Source organism: Pangasianodon hypophthalmus, chromosome 17 (genome assembly GCF_027358585.1).
Source record: "Pangasianodon hypophthalmus isolate fPanHyp1 chromosome 17, fPanHyp1.pri, whole genome shotgun sequence".
Lineage (NCBI taxonomy): Eukaryota > Metazoa > Chordata > Actinopteri > Siluriformes > Pangasiidae > Pangasianodon > Pangasianodon hypophthalmus.
The window spans coordinates 19,483,115-19,499,575 of NC_069726.1; the positions used below are offsets into that span (position 1 = coordinate 19,483,115).

A 16,461-nucleotide genomic window follows, 5' to 3' on the forward strand; every position below is an offset into this window, starting at 1 on the left:
TGTGCAGCCCTAAAAAGAGTCTAATAAAAGAGTCAAGGCTCCTGTAGGTCATTTTTACGCTTGCGTTTTTTTCTGCTCTTGAAGACGGAGGCGAGGTGAGGAAGCCATCCTTGCTTGGTGCTGCATGCTGAGTAACGTGATTGGTTCAACTTGTCAGATTACTTCCTGTTTCTACTTTTGTGATGCCGGGGAAAGAGTTGTTATGGTTACTGATATATAAAGCCAGACTTTCACAGAACTGGAGCACTGTAATTAGCTCACCTTTGTGGGGCCAGTGCTTACACTGAGAACATATTGTGTCAGCCTTCTTATAAGAGATCAGCTCCCTGCAAAAAGCAGTGCTGTTTGCCACCTGAGTGTTGGTACCAAAGGAAAATAATTTAAAAGCACAGCAAACAGATGGACCTAGTGCCTAACATCTTGCAAACCTGTGTGCACACGTGATATATGAATTTGCACAATCAATCCACGGTTCAAAAGGAATTCTTCAACGTGAACACGAGCCCGGCCCCCAAACGAGCCCAAAATCTGTCCTGAGTGCAGGCTTGAATAATCAGGCCAAGTGTGAAAATGACCTTATGGCTCCACCATAGGGGAGGCTGATACAACTGATACAAAGGCATGCTAATATCTTTGCGTCAAAAACGTTTCGGAGCATATCAAGAAGCTCGGTATTAAGACATCTCGTCCGCATTAAAGCTTTTATGTTTTTAACCTGGTCCTCCATTTTTGCATCGCTGTGCAGCTGAATCTTGACAAACAGAATTTAAGTATAATTCTGCATCAGAGTAGAGAAAAAGTGAAAGCCAAGGTTACGTTTGTAAGTGATATGGACAAGGAGCTGGACAGAAAAGACAGAACAAATTTTAGACTTTATGCAAAAGAGCCTTCTCAAAACTTCTCCATTTTCTCAATAGAAATAGAAAAGAGTGGACGATACTTGAAGAGATCATACTCTTCAAGTGTGACTTCAGTAAAATGAATTTTGTAATGGCTCTTCAAACACTGATGACAATTATAATAGTAATTTACACAGTACTCAGTCAAGTACGTGAGTTTGGTCTATAAAAGGGCATCAAGCTTTAGAGTTGCTTCATCAGAAGCTGTCGTTCTTGACTCTTATGATCCTACAGCTTGTGACTGAGGAAGCCTGTGAAATTATTTCTACTAAGGTATAGAGTAATTTGGAAATCATAAATGTCTTGTTCATTTGTAAACTTAGATACTGTGTTAAGTAACAAACTAGTGCTTGTTTTTGCCTTCTATCGAGTTCACAATGCATCGATTAGAAATCCTCCAGATGCAACGGCATCAATTATATGAGAAATAAAATGATACTGAATCATTCAGACTAGTTAAAAAAAAAAAAAAGTGAAAAGCTTACAATGGAGTGAATCAACGTTTACAGAAATCTACTACAGAAATCTACTGGTCAAACTCCCAGCACTGTGTTATTCCTCATTCTCCTCCAAATTCAGCACGTGTGGATAAGCCCAAGGTCAGAAACGAAAATTGTGGAGGAAATTGCACAAAACAGGTGCTTAACAATTATGATTCCTTCATTAAGTTGTTTTTTGGAGAAAGAAGAGAGCAGGACCTGCTCTATGCTGTAAAATGATAGTACATTAGAGCCAAGCCACTATTCCTAGATAATACGACTGGGATGCTTTAAAATCCTCTCTTCTGTGGAGAGATTGTTTTAATTATGATGCAAATAGTTCCCAGTGAAGGTCAATTGGGAAATTCTTCCTAACAAGACAACATCATAAAGCATCCACGGTGAAATGTTAAAACTACTGTTAGAGGATTGATCATGCGTTTGTGAGAAAAATTGTGCTGTTTTTCCACCAAAGCTCAACTAGTGTGTGCAACAGAAGTAGCAAAACCAAAGACAAGGCGAAGGGGAGCTGATGACTTTACTCTCACTGAGAAAATAATATTTTTAATGTAATTTCTTAGATCAGTCAATGTAATTTCTTGAATCAACTGGCTAATGTATTTCATCAAATCGTTCATAATTTACAAAAACAGCTTTTGAACTGAATCAAAAGTCAATGAATCATGAATCGAATTGATTCGGTCAGCCCAACGATTCACACACTAGTATCTGGAGGACTTCTAGATTATTTGTTCACTGGTTGGATGTTGGTGTTCTTCGATACACTGACTTAATTATATCAATCTATTAAAACATTCATTAGTTGCCACCTCTTAAGCACACTGTACACTCTTAAATGTATTCTCAACATAGCTCTGTACAGTACTGAATTAATGTGTTCATATATTACAGTACATACAAATACTATAAAATACTATATTTTACTGTATTTTGGTGAGATGCTTTTGTCAAGGACACCTGGCAACCTTGTACACAATAGAAACATTTTCGACCCATGAATGAGTTGATCAAGCTAGGATCTGTCTCGCGGTACAGTGCGTAGTTCACTACATTCTTGGAAGGACTACACTTCAACTACAGTGGCCATATTAAATTAAATCATACCTGATATAAAGTTCTAACAGATGAGACTACTGCCTAGTATTACACCTTCTGTGAGTTAATTTCCAAAAAGATCCTAGCGACAAACGTAGCAACTTTTTGAGCAGACATGAGCAACTGTCCAGCACTGATAACCGGCTCTCCAGTTGGTTATATGAGAGAGTAGATTCAGTCGACTCATCACCAGTGTGTAAAGCCTGGTGAAGTTGTGCTTGCTCGAACTGACGACCAATCACTGATCAGCCTTGTTCCCAATGACCAATCAGTGATCATGTTTGTTCGTCCCACTTGTGCACATCTTTCTGATTCATTTTAAAGGCTCTTCTTGGCAATATTTACAAGTAATAAAAAACAAGTTATCCCACCTGTAATGCTTCTTGATGTCTATTTTCCAACTACTCACTACCTCATGGTGTCTGTGCTATTTTGATAGATATTATAGCATTTTGCAAATATATAAATAATTGGAGGTGACATGACCAAAGACAATCTCTTTCCATAAGAAAAAAGGTATAATCTATTGTACCACCATGCAGTTGATTTCTCAAAGCTGATTGGTCAGAAGCTGTACATTATTTCTGTACAACAGCACGGCTTGGGAAGTAGTTTCGGCTGTAACACGAACGACGGGTTTATATTAATGTGCTCGCTCTAATGTCTTACCGTTTCTATAGTAACAGCTCAATCACAGGGACTTGAACTGCAGACACTAACCATAATCTAAGACTAATAATAAACGGATTTAAAAACGCTGTGCTGTTAAAGAAAAAATTACAATCGTTGATGTGGTGACGTGTTTTTGTGAGGAGACATTTATTTAACATTTATGGAACGAGTCCCAGGGGTCAGCACTTTCTAACAACCATGATGCTTTGCAAAATTTCCCAACAAGATGAAGTCTTCAGGACGCTTTCTGCTTTCTCTGGTAAAGAGACCAGCTGTGGTTTTTGAGAAACAGAAAGTGAGAGACAGAGAAAGCGAGAGAAAGGAAAGGAAATGCTGGTTAGGGAATAACTGTTTATCTTGGCTATAACACAGGAACTAACTTGTCTTGCAGACCGTCCGCAACATTCAGGGTCACTATAAATGGTGAAAAAGCACGATGCGGTGTTCATTAATAAATGAAAAAAATGTAACTGTTGGCAAATCTACGTGGCGTAAGAGGAATACAACACTTGGCAACGTGTAGATGTTGGAAAGTAATCCACTTTGAGGTCACACCGCCCCTGCGCTGATTATTTTCCTCTAACAGCATGTTCCCAAGTGTCCTTACTAATCTTTAGCCTGGTAAAACTCTATCCTACAGAAAATTTCCGTCTCCATGTAACACATTTTGATATACATCTCATCCTGACTATTCAATGAGCATACAATGTTGGTCCGTGACGTCATTCGGCGAGTTTTTTGAGCATGCATTAGCTACTTTCCCCTGAAACGCGTTGGCAACACAGGACGAGGCTCGTGCCACTTGGTTCAAAATCTGAGCCGCACGCGAGGCAACTCGGGCGCCTTCAAATGAGAGCGTCACGCGCAGCCATCAGCAAGTCAAATAAGCGGCGGTTTAACGGACGAAACGCGGATGACATTGACGTTTCCCCCCATTTTTAACCAAATGCTAGTCTTTCTTGGTTTAAGACAATATGCCGACGTTACAGGGTTATTTTGACAGACGCTGGCGTTAAAATAATAATGTAAACGGTAAAAACAAAATTTGAGAGGTAAGTTTATCTACTGAGGAGTAACTAGCGGTTGTCTGTGAATAGCTAGCTAGCTAGCTGAGGTAACTACTTTCCAGACAGCAACAGACAGCTGGCAGGCAGCTAACTATGCAGTTAGCTAAACATACAGCACTGACATCAAATGAGCTAGATATGCTAACATGCCAGCACTCAAGCAGACCCCCCGAGCTGGCAGAGATAATGTTAAACATGATTTACCTTTAATGGGCCGCTCAATGGTGGAGAGTTTGTTCTGGTCCTTGGTCGACATCGTCCGAAGTGTCTTTGCTCACCAAAACCAGATGTAATTCCTACGCGTAGCTAACCACCTAGCTAATAGAGTTAGCTAGCAGGCTAGCTACGTCTCGGTTAACAGAGAAAGTAAATGGCTGCTCCTGTGTAAAGCAAGGAGAGCCGGTCTAAAAAAAATCGTCCCTAACGTGTAGAGTCACATATACTCTGGGGAATGGGGAGGCAGGGGAAGTTCGGTGTGTCTGGGGAAAGAAAATGCTGAATTCTGTGTCCTTGGTTATAGGAGCGACCCCAGCTGCTGTCAATTTCTGCCGGAGATGAAAATCAGCAGAGCCAGGAAATGCGAGAGGAAAGAAAATGTTCTTTGAATTTCCAGTTTCTCTTTCACGCTGTAACTGTTATCCAAAAAGTTTTTCCCCCGGTTGTTTTTATCGCATCTAGTTGCGGACCTGTTTGCGTTCTCCGTTTTTAGTAGTGATCTGTTGAGTCGTCCTGACTCCCCTCTTTTCTCTTGGATTAAACTCTAAACCGCAGAACCTCTAACATGGCGACTGCGAGGGTTGGCGCGGGGGTTTATGGGTAATGTAGTACTGTCATAGGCATCTGTTCTGTAGAGTAGTGCTTCTCAGAACATTACTGCAGACCCCTTTAACTGTTTAAAACAATCCCCTCTAAGACATATTAGGCACATATTATTAAAAGGCATTCACTGGCTCATTCATTCTGGTATGCTAGTCCATGACAGGGCACACACACACACACATTCACACCTCGGGGCAATGTAGCAAAACCAGTCCACCACATTGACTGGAGGAAACCAGAGAACCCAGAGGAATCTCACACAGACACGCGGAGAACAGGTACAACTCCACACAGACAGTAACCTGAGCACAAATCCCCACAGCTACACTCCAAAATCTAGTGGAAAACCTTCCCAGAAGATTGGAGGTTATATAGTGGATGTTCAACACTCAGGTGTGTGCATACTTTTGGCCATATCGTGCAGGTCTAGACCCCCCAGTGAGCGATGAGGAAATACACCCTGTGACTACAAGAAACCTTGTGAGGAACCGGACACAAAAGGGGGAAGCCATACCATTCTGCTCTGAGTGACACTAGATAGTTGATCTCGTGATGAATTACAGGATCACGTTACACAGGTCATCTAGGGAAAAGGTTACCAGCACTGATTGTGTTAAATATAGGCTACAGGGTCAAAGGATATGGATTAGGATTACATTATCACAGCAGTTCTTATGTGCAGCCTAGAGATTATACAGTGTAGCAGGAAGAAGGACTGCACATGCAAAAAGATCGAGAATGGAGAACCAGGAGGAACCAGTGAGTGCACTCAGCGCCATCTTGTGCCCTAAAACCGCTAATGTCAGTGCTGACAGAACCAAAAAACATGGCGCCATGTCTCACTTCACAGATTAACAAGGAGCGGTAGTGTTTTTATGCAGCTTTGCAGTTTCTCCACATTCTTGTTCTGATGGACTATTTTTCTTTCACCGCATAATTCTCGTCACAGTAGCCTCTTCTGTACCTTTATTTGAACCTTAGTACCTCTGACAGCACATTTATATGGTTTGTACCAAAATGTATCTGTACAGTAACTTTTTTTTCTTCAGTGTATAAAACACTAAGTAGGCATTTAATAAGCAGGATAAAGTAAAGAGAAGATTATACTGAACTGAATCACACAGAATGACCTGATGGCTCTACAGTATCTCTTACATCAGACTTACAGGTTCTCTTACAGGTTCTCAGACTTTTAAAACCCCTTTAACTGTAAAATAAATTACACTCACCCCTTCAGTACACAGCATGTAAATATGTGCAATAATATTTTGGCTGTTTAGAAACAAAGGAAGTTCAGCAATTAAAAAAATAAATACTCTGGCACCAATAAATAATTATTCTTCTCACAGATTTCATCTCTGTAACGGTAAATTCACTTCTTATACCTTTCTATTTTAGTTAAATCAGAATGATCCATTTACTAAAGGCAAAAGAAATACTAAAAAAAATTTCCAATTATATTCTCAGCTCAGTTTCTCTAACCATCTTGACAAATATGTTTTAAAATTGTATTGGAGCTTAAAGTCACTGTTAGATTTATTAATTTCACAGATGCACTATGTGAACAGACATAATGATTTTATTTTGTTTTGTACACATTTACGGAGCTGACAGTAAAATGACCATGATACACACATGAAGCTGTGAACAGAAACATTTTGTGGATCATCACATGGGTATTAAGCGTGCAGTACATGATTTACCAGCAGCCTACACAGGACCGGTGATGTTGAGCTAACGTTTAAAATATGCAACTACATAACACAAATTTAAAACTGTAGCTGTTACACTCTAATAATAGTCTAAAAGATTTTATGATGAGACAGACATGAGAAAAAGTCTTACCAAAAGTCTAAAATGTAGTTTTAGTCTTGGGGTGAAATATTACACAGTAACTTTTCCAGAAAAGTGTGTGTGTCTGTGTGTCATCAGACCATGGTGAAAACAACTAACAGAATTTTTGTCATTGATATAAATGGCTTAAAATGAACAAGACTGAAGAGAAATGTAACCTGACATTTGATCCACAGAGCAGGATTTCACACTGAGCAGGATACGGAAATGAAATCGCTTCAGTTCTCTTTCTCTCTTCTTATTACTGAAGAATTCATTATTTAAACCTGAGACAGATCTGTGTTTAGCTGTGAAAATCCTCACAAGAAACAAATCTATCTGAATCTCCTGTTCACACCCTACTCGCAATTTTTCAAATCATCATGGCATCATAAATGTCATTAACTGTGGTGTTATGATGTCATTGCTGGCTTCAGCCAATAAGAATCCACTATTTTGTATTCTGTTTTGCAATTAGTGATTGAGTTTTATTCCACAAATCTAATTTAAAAAAAAAATTGTATTAAAGAAACACTCAGTACTTTTTAGAGGAAAACCTGTTTACTGCAAATAATGAACGTCTAAGGACATGTGTTAAATTCCATTTAGTATGTTACTGCTGTTATTTAGTTTAACATCACTGGTACATTTCACTATTTCTATCACTCTGCTTGTCTGTGTTCACTACAGAAACGTCCAGGTCTAGCAATAGTTCGTTACATTGAAACCGTTACTACACCTTACTACGGGCTGTGAGTCAGTCTGTGCGTTGGCATGGCAACACGCAACGCTCTATCCAGCTGTAGCTTCTTTGGGAACTAGTTTCGTTGACGGAGCAAAAATAAATAAAATGTTTGGCCATACTGTGTTTGAACTGTCACTTATATTAATATATAGATCTATATTAATTTCTTATTAATAGAATTGTTGCATAAAAGCAATATCACTCTCACAATCATGTTGTTGTACTGAATATTAGCACGACTGGGAATACTTGTGGCACTCTTGTTCGTGTGATATTGCTTAATCAACAAATGCCTTCAAACTCTTCAGTCAAAACTATTTGTAAATAAAGCTCAAAATTTGTATAACATGCTTTTTGTGGTAATTTTGTGGTTAAGCGTTTCCAGCAAATGCCCTTAGACTTCCATTATATACGATTTTCAGTAAGCAGATTTTCTGATCTTTTCTTCCTCAGTACAGGGAAATATGTCAAAATTCTTGCACATTTTTTAATCAGATATATATGTGTACTACAGATTAACTGGATAGAGATTGGGATTTATGTTAAAAGATTATTCCTTTAAGACAGAACTGATCTTCAGCAGTCAAATTCATGACATTTAACCTCTATGATTCTTTGCATACTTTGCATATGGATGTGGGATTTTGTGTTTTGCATTTGAACTCAGCATGAACCCAAAAAAAAATCACTGTCTTCATAGGGGCAGATATTTTTTTTTTTGTAATAAACTAAGACTCATGATTATGGCCTATAAACATGATGTTTCAATCAGAGATAAACAGGCTGGTATATTTAGCGGGTGAATATGTGAAATATTATGTGTTATAATAATCATTTGTCTCTGATGTTATAGTTGCTACACTGCGTGAGAAATTAAAATTAAAATGAAAAGCTTAAACACACAAATGCTTGGCATGAAAACTGCACTCAGATGCACAGATAATGTGTGCTAAGATAATATCCATGCAATTTTCATGAGTTACAAAATAGATGTTTTGCGATATAAGTGCAGGATGTAGTTACATTAGTGATTCACTTTATGAGCAAACCTAAATGGCTATGAATAAATAAATTAAATATTTATACAGTGGCACAATTGTTTTTTTAGTGACAATAAATAGGAATTGTGTTCATATCTGTGATCGTAACACAAATTAATGTTGTGTAAATATACATTATATATATATATATATATATATATATATATATATATATATAATAGTATATAGTATTACTAATAGTATATAGTAATAGTATATAGTATATATAGTATATATATGACTATATTATAAATTGAACTGGGCACTTTGAGAATCTCACTAATATAAAAGGAATAAGGCGATAATCTGGGCTTTTAGAAGCAGTTTTCTTAGGATTAGAGTCTTTGAATGTACAATTATATTTGTATAATATTTTCTTGATTGAATGTAAGTGTACTATTGAGCTGTTTCAGTAAGTGTTGATATTATACATTAATCATCAATCACTAAAGCTACTCCTGAAGATTAACCCTCCTCCATTCCATTTCTGTTTTTAATTCACCCTCGTCCACGTCCCCTTGTCCACTTTCCCCTCTCCACTTCTTGGCCATGCTAATATTAATACATGGCTCTGTGCTATGCACCATTCTGAGTCAGGGAAACATACTGGTTACTGTTACTACAGGCTAGTACCACTGACGTTAGCTAGTTCAGCACAATGGCTTCATGTTTTGCCATAAAACCGCTCCTTTTACCACCTATCAAAGACAGTGAATGTTACCAGCCCCAAAAGACATTCCAGTCACGATGTCCCACTCCTCATGAATGGAAATGTTCAGTTTTAAAAGCTACATAAATGGATCTTAAAGTATTTTTCTTCCATACTGAGACATATTTCTGAGAGTGTCTTCACATGATGATACTGTAACTGGATCCTGGGGAGAGGGAGGTGAAAAATCACATGCTATGATTGATGTTTTTGCTATGCATGGAACATCAGGGACATGGACGAACATCATTTAAAAAAAATAGACTAGTCCAATAATCTATTCTATTCTAATGTATTTTTCTCATTTTTAATCAGTACTCTCTCAGATTTATCATTTCTTTGGTGAGTAGACATGTAATTAACTGAATCATGGAGTGTGTTACAAGACCTGATCCCCTGTTGGGGTTGATTCTGTGATAAAGACTGGCTCTACTTAAATTCTAACATTTAATTGTCTGTGTTCAATTTGTACTGTATTCCTCCAACTCCTCCATCTGTACATGGCAAATATTGGAACTGCGTTGCTTTATTCATTCATTCATCTTCAGTAAGAACTTTGTCCATGTCAGTGTCACAGAGCTAGCGAAGCCTATCCCAGAAACACTGGGCATGAGGCGGACACACCCTGAATGGGATGCTGGGAGCAATTTATAGTAGCCAATCTTCCTACCAGTGTGTTTTTGGGAGGCTGGAGAAAACTGGAAAAACACGGATACAAAACTCCACACAGACACTAACAAGCCATGGAGCTGTGAGGCAGCAACACTACCCACTGCATCACCATGCCACCTCATAACATTATTCTGCTAGCTAATTAGCATGCTAACCAAATAGCAAATCAGTATGGCTCTGTACAGAGGGAAAGTGAGTGTGTAAATCTCTGAAATAATAATTTCAGCTGTTCTTACTGCTGAGGTTGAGTGTGTTCATTTCATCTAAATACACACTTAAAAGTGGCAAGTCTTTAGGCGCAGGGTATAAGGATGCTGAAAGTAGTATTGAAACTGATCACTTGCATGTTAAATCTAACACAATAGCCCATGAGAGGCATAGAGACGTTTTTCAAGAATCCATTATTTAAGACTGAGACAAATTTAGGCCTATGCTAATGAAAAATGGAACAGGAAGATTTATAGGAAGGCAAATCTTCAGGAGGAGGGGGTTGTGATCTTTGACCTCTGCTTTATATCATAAGGATATATTATTTTGTATTTTGACTTACTGCACACAGAGAGCACAAGTCTATAATAGACATACATAAGCCGTATGATATGTGTTGGAGTTAACAGTGGATTATGTGTGGTTTACTTATCCTGAAACGTCTGAGTTGTGTTAGTATCAGAGAATGCTTTTGTCCATAGGCAGATCCTTTGTGTTAGAAAAGCGAGACTTTTTTCTTCAGTTCATTTCTTTTCCACAGCGACAGACGATCGAATTCTGCTATCGGCATCCCGAATAAACTCTGGAACTCTTCGGGAGAGAGATGCCTCTGTGGGGAAGATATAAAAAACAAAGATACAAGCAATTACATGACACAAACATTGTACTCCAAAAGTGTGATCCACTATTAACTGTTTTTATCTCATCAGTTATTAGCACTTATACCACAGTGCTGTAGAATTCTCAAATCTTCAGAGATATGTCTCATATAAGGATTTCTCACACATACATACACTCCATTTTAAACAAGGTGTCCTTCAGGAGGTCAGAGACACATTCTAGCCTGATATAAAAACAGCACAGAGTTGATTTGCAAGTTCTGTGTCATTTGCTTATTATCTAATTCAGCAAATGGCAAATGTTAATGTTGTTCATTAAATTTTAATCAAAATACAGTCCAGATTCAAGACGAATAAAACAACCAGGTGTAAGCTAGTAACACTGAGCAGTGAATTCTGGGAAATGTGTACCTCCAGTCGGGTTCTATCTACTCCAGGTGGAAGCTTGCAGCGCCCTCTGTGGTTTACAATGAGCATTTCATATGGATAAACCTGGAAACAAAACACAGGCAGACTTTCTACATATTCAGATTTGAGATTAATCAGAAACCTGAGATTAACACCGTCCACTAGATATTACAAATTTGATTTTGGCCTCTGTGCCAGTGAAGAAGGCGTGGCCTTTCTACTTGTCAGTTGCAGTGAAGAAGGTGTGGCCTCTGTGTCTGTCGATCTCAGTGATGGAAGTGTGGCGTCTGTGTCTATCAGCCACAGTGAAAGAGATGTGGACTGTTCCAGTGATTCTGAGTGTGCTTGTCAGTCACAGTGAAGGAGGGCTGGCTTTTCTGTATTTCAGACCCAATGAAGGAGCTGTGGTCCCTTTTGCTGTCAGTGCCAGTGAAGGAGGTGTAGCCTTTGTGCCTGTCAGTCCCACTGAGGAGGTGTGGCCTCTGTTCTTGTCAGACCCAGTGAAAGAGGCCTGTGTTCCAGTCAGAATGTAGTAGGTGCAGCTTTTTAGCTTGCCGTCCCGTGAAGGAGGCGTGGCCTCTGTGAATGTCAGTTTTAGTGAAGGAGGTGTGGCCTCTGTGAATGTCAGTCCCAGTGAAGGAGGCGTGGCCTCTGTGAATGTCAGTTTTAGTGAAGGAGGTGTGGCCTCTGTGAATGTCAGTCCCAGTCAAGGAGGCGTGGCCTCTGCAAATGGCAGTTTTAGTGAAGGAGGCGTTTCCTCTGTGAATGTCAGTTTTAGTGAAGGAGGCGTGGCCTCTGTGAATGTCAGTTTTAGTGAAGGAGGTGTGGCCTCTGCAAATGTCAGTTTTAGTGAAGGAGGCGTGGCCTCTGTGAATGTCAGTCCCAGGGAAGGAGGCGTGGCCTCTGTGAATTTCAGTTCCAGTGATAAAGAAAATAAAGAAGACATCTGTGCATGCCAGACTCTTTTCTCAAAGCCACTTTTCTTCTGAATCAAATCCAGCCATAGATATTGAATCACAACTGCATAAAACAGCTCTAAATAATATAATACTGAGTCTCTGGCTGCTTTATATCTCTCATACATGTATTGATTGTTGATTGTATTGAAAGGAAAAAACCTTTAATGTGCCTGACAGTGACAGCTGACAGTGTCACACATCAAATTAGATATCTAGGCCCAATATGCATTGTGTTCAATATCCCACTGCCAAGAACGATGTATTTCAGCTAAAAAAGCACATGATGCATATGCGACCTCCAAAGTTTTTTTTTTTTTTTTTTGAAACATGGTAATGTCATTTCTAGGCTATGTCTTATGGCAGATGTATTTGATGAGCGCAGAATTATGAGATGTGAGTGTGAAGCATGAGAATCACAAAGAAATATGGCAAACTTTGGAGGAGTTCTGAACATTTGGAACTCTGCCTCACCTTCTGCTCCAGCATGCTAGGCAGTGAGTTTCCTCGATCCATTCTCCCTCTCTGAGTGTCTCCGTTCTACACACAACGGATTCGAGAGTGGAGCGCCACACACACACAGAATGCACACAGTCAACATGAGTTACTGCAGATTGTCAAGCTTCAGTGTGAAAGCCCTTCATCAAGAGGACCTCACAGTAATGAAAGCTCTCAGTGTCTTTATCAAGCCGTTGCAAGCAGAGCGTGACAAGAGTGTGGAGTGTACAGCTTTCCTAGTGTCAGATGCAAAATTAAGCATTTTCCTTGACCTCCTCGCTGATCTTTTAATTAAAACTGAGGAAGAGGTTCTTTTGGTATCTGTGTATAACCTTCCTGTGAAAGCACTATGCACAACAATACTACTGATAATGACACGAAAATCTACAGCCACCCAAAACCAGTTTGGAAGACTGCCTTATATTCTTTATTAAATTACAAATGACTTGAAGTTTCACAAACTAGTCATTAGGCAGAAGAAGAGACAGACGTGGCTACATTTGTACCCACATCAAGAACTCCAGATTCTATGAATATGCAAATGCACATAGCTCTACATGCTCTGCCCCTTTCCTGTTAATCTAATTTTGTATAGACTGTATTTGGACTCAGATTTGCTCTTAACATAGTAATACTGTCTGTTAACACTACTTCAGGTTTTTTAAATGAGATATTTTTAAATGAGAATGCAGGAAAACCACTGCAGTGTCCATCTGCATGTTCAAGTAATTTCTTTAATCTTTTCCACCCAAGTTCTACGCACCTTTATTAAATGTCACCCTCTTATTGCAAGAAGCCATGATTAAATGAGTTAGGCAGAATGAATAAAGGGCAGATCAAGTGTACATTAGTGGCAAGGAACAAGCAGAATAAAGAAGGGGAAAAGCATGCAAAAATGGGAGATGTGAATTTTCCTACTACTTCTACCAGCAGTGACAAGCTGTGATAATGTGATAATACAAAGAATGAGCTTCACCTGCAGTCCTGAGGAACACAGCAACACCGTGAAGAGAAAGACAGAGAGTTAGTGATAAAATATTACACTATATTGATGACTATAGACAAGACATATGACAGACATATTAATTTTTTTTTATTTATAAAAATAGCAAAATTCCATGTTGTGATATTACAAACCTGACACATGTACAGTACATGAACTCGTGACATGAACAAGTATTCTGCAGTTCTGTCTCCCATGCTTTTAAAACATACATGACCAGAAAACAAAACTGCATGCATGTTCCTCATGTGATAGACTTTATCTTGGGAGCACAAACGTCACCCAAAAACACTGCCTAGGGAGTTAGGGAGCCCTCAATCTGAATGCAATATGGGGGGGAGGAATATTTGAAGTGTCCGAATAATAACAATATTAAATTGGTTTAAAATACAGTGTGACATATACCATGGGCAGGGAAAATACTGTTTTCTTATTGGCTGGCAGTTGTGCATTACTTTCTTATATCGGGACCTCTTTAAAGAAGATATTTTCACAATATATTCACAGTTTCTTATGTTATTTATGGCAATGTTAATAACAGTTTAGGTTTGACCTATATTTAGTCTTTGCTATTGCCTTTGCTATCCTGCTGTTAAATAATAAGAGAAATATACAATTTATATAGAAAGGAATGTTTTACAGGCTACAGTGAGTAATAAATGTTTTAGGTAAAAGTAACAATATCAGAGCAAGACAAGCACCCTCCAAACTGCAACCATGGCAACAACCATATAATGGTAGCCTGTACCCTATAGTCTATATTATTACAGTAAATAGGTAATGTATTATAATGACAGTGAGGTTCAGTTTCATATCAGTTATCAGTTATGAGAAGGCAAAACACGTACAAAGCCTGTTGGGTTAATCCCTGGTCAATGGGTGTGGTTTAAGAGATAATGCCCCCACGTACATAATATCCGTAATATATGAACTTTGTAGTGTTTTTCACCTCTATCCGTCAATTCTTTTCTGATATTGGGATGCGTAGCTGTGTTACGTATGATATAAATAATATGGCACATGTTCAATACAGACTATGATTTATAGTTACAAGTGATCAGATTACAGCTACATGCTCTATTTGTTTTTTCAAACTTACCTGTTCTGGCTTTTTCACTGTCTGTGGAGGCGAATTCAGCAGACTGCAGCTATAGACAGGAAACAACAAACGGTGAAAACGCAGAAAAAACATTCTGAGGGATCAGTGTCAGTACATAGAACCAACTTGATCGTGTTGTTCTCTGTGGCCGAAGGACAGTGTGTATTATAACCCTAACCCAGGTTTATATAATGTTGAAAATGTGAGATAACCCACGTATAATGATTAATTTCACAGATTTCCTGTTCTGGGTAGTCCTTCAGTCATCAAATCTCCTACAATACAAAATTTGTCCAGAATAGAACACTACACACTTTCAGATTATGCTTATGATTCTTGGAACCTAAGCTCTCACTGAATTTCTTGTAAAAAAAAAAAAAAAAAAAAAAAAAAAATTCAGACAAAAAAACAACAGCTCAGATCTGTGTTTTCACATAAGAGAGTTGGCGTTCCTTCTGTACCACAGGTTGATGAATTGTAATTTGTTTTAAACATGTTTTATATCAGAGGGCACAACTGGACTGTGAGTAGATCAGAGAGGTTAAGATTAGATTTTAGGTTCAGGTTAAATTTTACACAACTCACACCACAGGATAGTCTAGTAAGTTAGGGAGGGCCGAATTAGCCTCAAAATCAGACTGATTATCCTCTAGTGTGGCCCAGGCCTTACCCATGAGGCACCGGAAGGATACATCAGGTAGGTTTAAATGCTGAGTCAGTTTGAAATATAACATTTATATGTGTAACGAAACATAATAACGTTAGCTGCATTATCATAGAGCACAGAGATCACATATTTAGCATTCCTGTGTCCTCTGGTACAACGTTAGACAAACTGCTACAGTGTACGGCCAAACGTTTGTAGACACCTGACCATCATAGCCATATGTGCTTGTTGAACAATCCATTCCAGAGTTAGTCCCTCTTTCCTGTTACAATAACTTCCACTCTTCTGGGAAAGGTTTCCACTAGATTTTGGAGCGTGGCTGTGTGGATTTGTGCTCATTCATTCTCAAGAGCATTAGTGAGGTCAGGCACTGATGTTGAGTGAGGAGGTCTGGGGTGCAGTCGGGATTCCAGTCCATCCCAAAGTGTTCAGTGGGGTTGAGGTTAGGGCTCTGTGCAGGACACTCGAGTTCTTCCACTTGAACCTTGACAAACCATGTCTTCATGGAGCTTGCACTGTGTATAGGGCCACTGTCATGCTGGAACAGGTTTGAACCTCTTAGTTTCAGTGAAAGGAAATTGTAATGCTACAGCATACAAAGACATCCTGTACAATTCTGTGTTTCCAACTTTGTGGCAACACAACCACAAAAGATCAGGTGTCCAAAAACTTTTGGCCGTGTAGTGTATTTACTTAATAATTATAATACTTTCTTTTCTAGTATCTCTTCTTTGTGACGCAAGAAATATACTTATTTTATACTATATACAATATACTTATATACAATTTTCTTATCAAACACCAGTGTTTGGGATACAGCCCTAATGTGTGTATGAGAATGAGAGGATGAGTGAGGAAGGGAAGAGCATTGTGGGTACCCGAGAAAGACCGGAGCGATTGCAGGAAGGTAGAGTGGCAGATTTAGATGCACCACTGGATGACCCTGCAGCCA

At 38.8% G+C, this 16,461-nt stretch overlaps 2 protein-coding genes across 9 annotated transcripts in view; both read right to left on the minus strand.

Moving 5' to 3' along the window:
- Positions 1-5,015, minus strand: part of ppp3ccb (protein phosphatase 3, catalytic subunit, gamma isozyme, b) — a 50,760-nt gene extending 45,745 nt beyond the window's left edge. For all 3 annotated transcript variants that reach the window (XM_026942686.3, XM_026942685.3, XM_026942684.3), the window contains exon 1: positions 4,438-5,015. In XM_026942686.3, coding sequence (XP_026798487.1) covers positions 4,438-4,489 — 52 coding nt within the window. In that variant the 5' untranslated portion in view covers positions 4,490-5,015. The remainder of the gene's footprint in view (positions 1-4,437) is intronic.
- A 1,598-nt stretch (positions 5,016-6,613) lies between these two features.
- Positions 6,614-16,461, minus strand: part of dmtn (dematin actin binding protein) — a 32,642-nt gene continuing 22,794 nt past the window's right edge. For all 6 annotated transcript variants that reach the window (XM_026942661.3, XM_026942664.3, XM_026942662.3 and 3 more), the window contains 6 exons: positions 16,388-16,452; positions 14,843-14,891; positions 13,717-13,724; positions 12,717-12,782; positions 11,290-11,370; positions 6,614-10,868 (listed from right to left, as the gene is read on the minus strand). In XM_026942661.3, the coding sequence (XP_026798462.1) occupies positions 10,755-10,868; positions 11,290-11,370; positions 12,717-12,782; positions 13,717-13,724; positions 14,843-14,891; positions 16,388-16,452 (383 nt within the window). In that variant the 3' untranslated portion in view covers positions 6,614-10,754. The remainder of the gene's footprint in view (positions 10,869-11,289; positions 11,371-12,716; positions 12,783-13,716; positions 13,725-14,842; positions 14,892-16,387; positions 16,453-16,461) is intronic.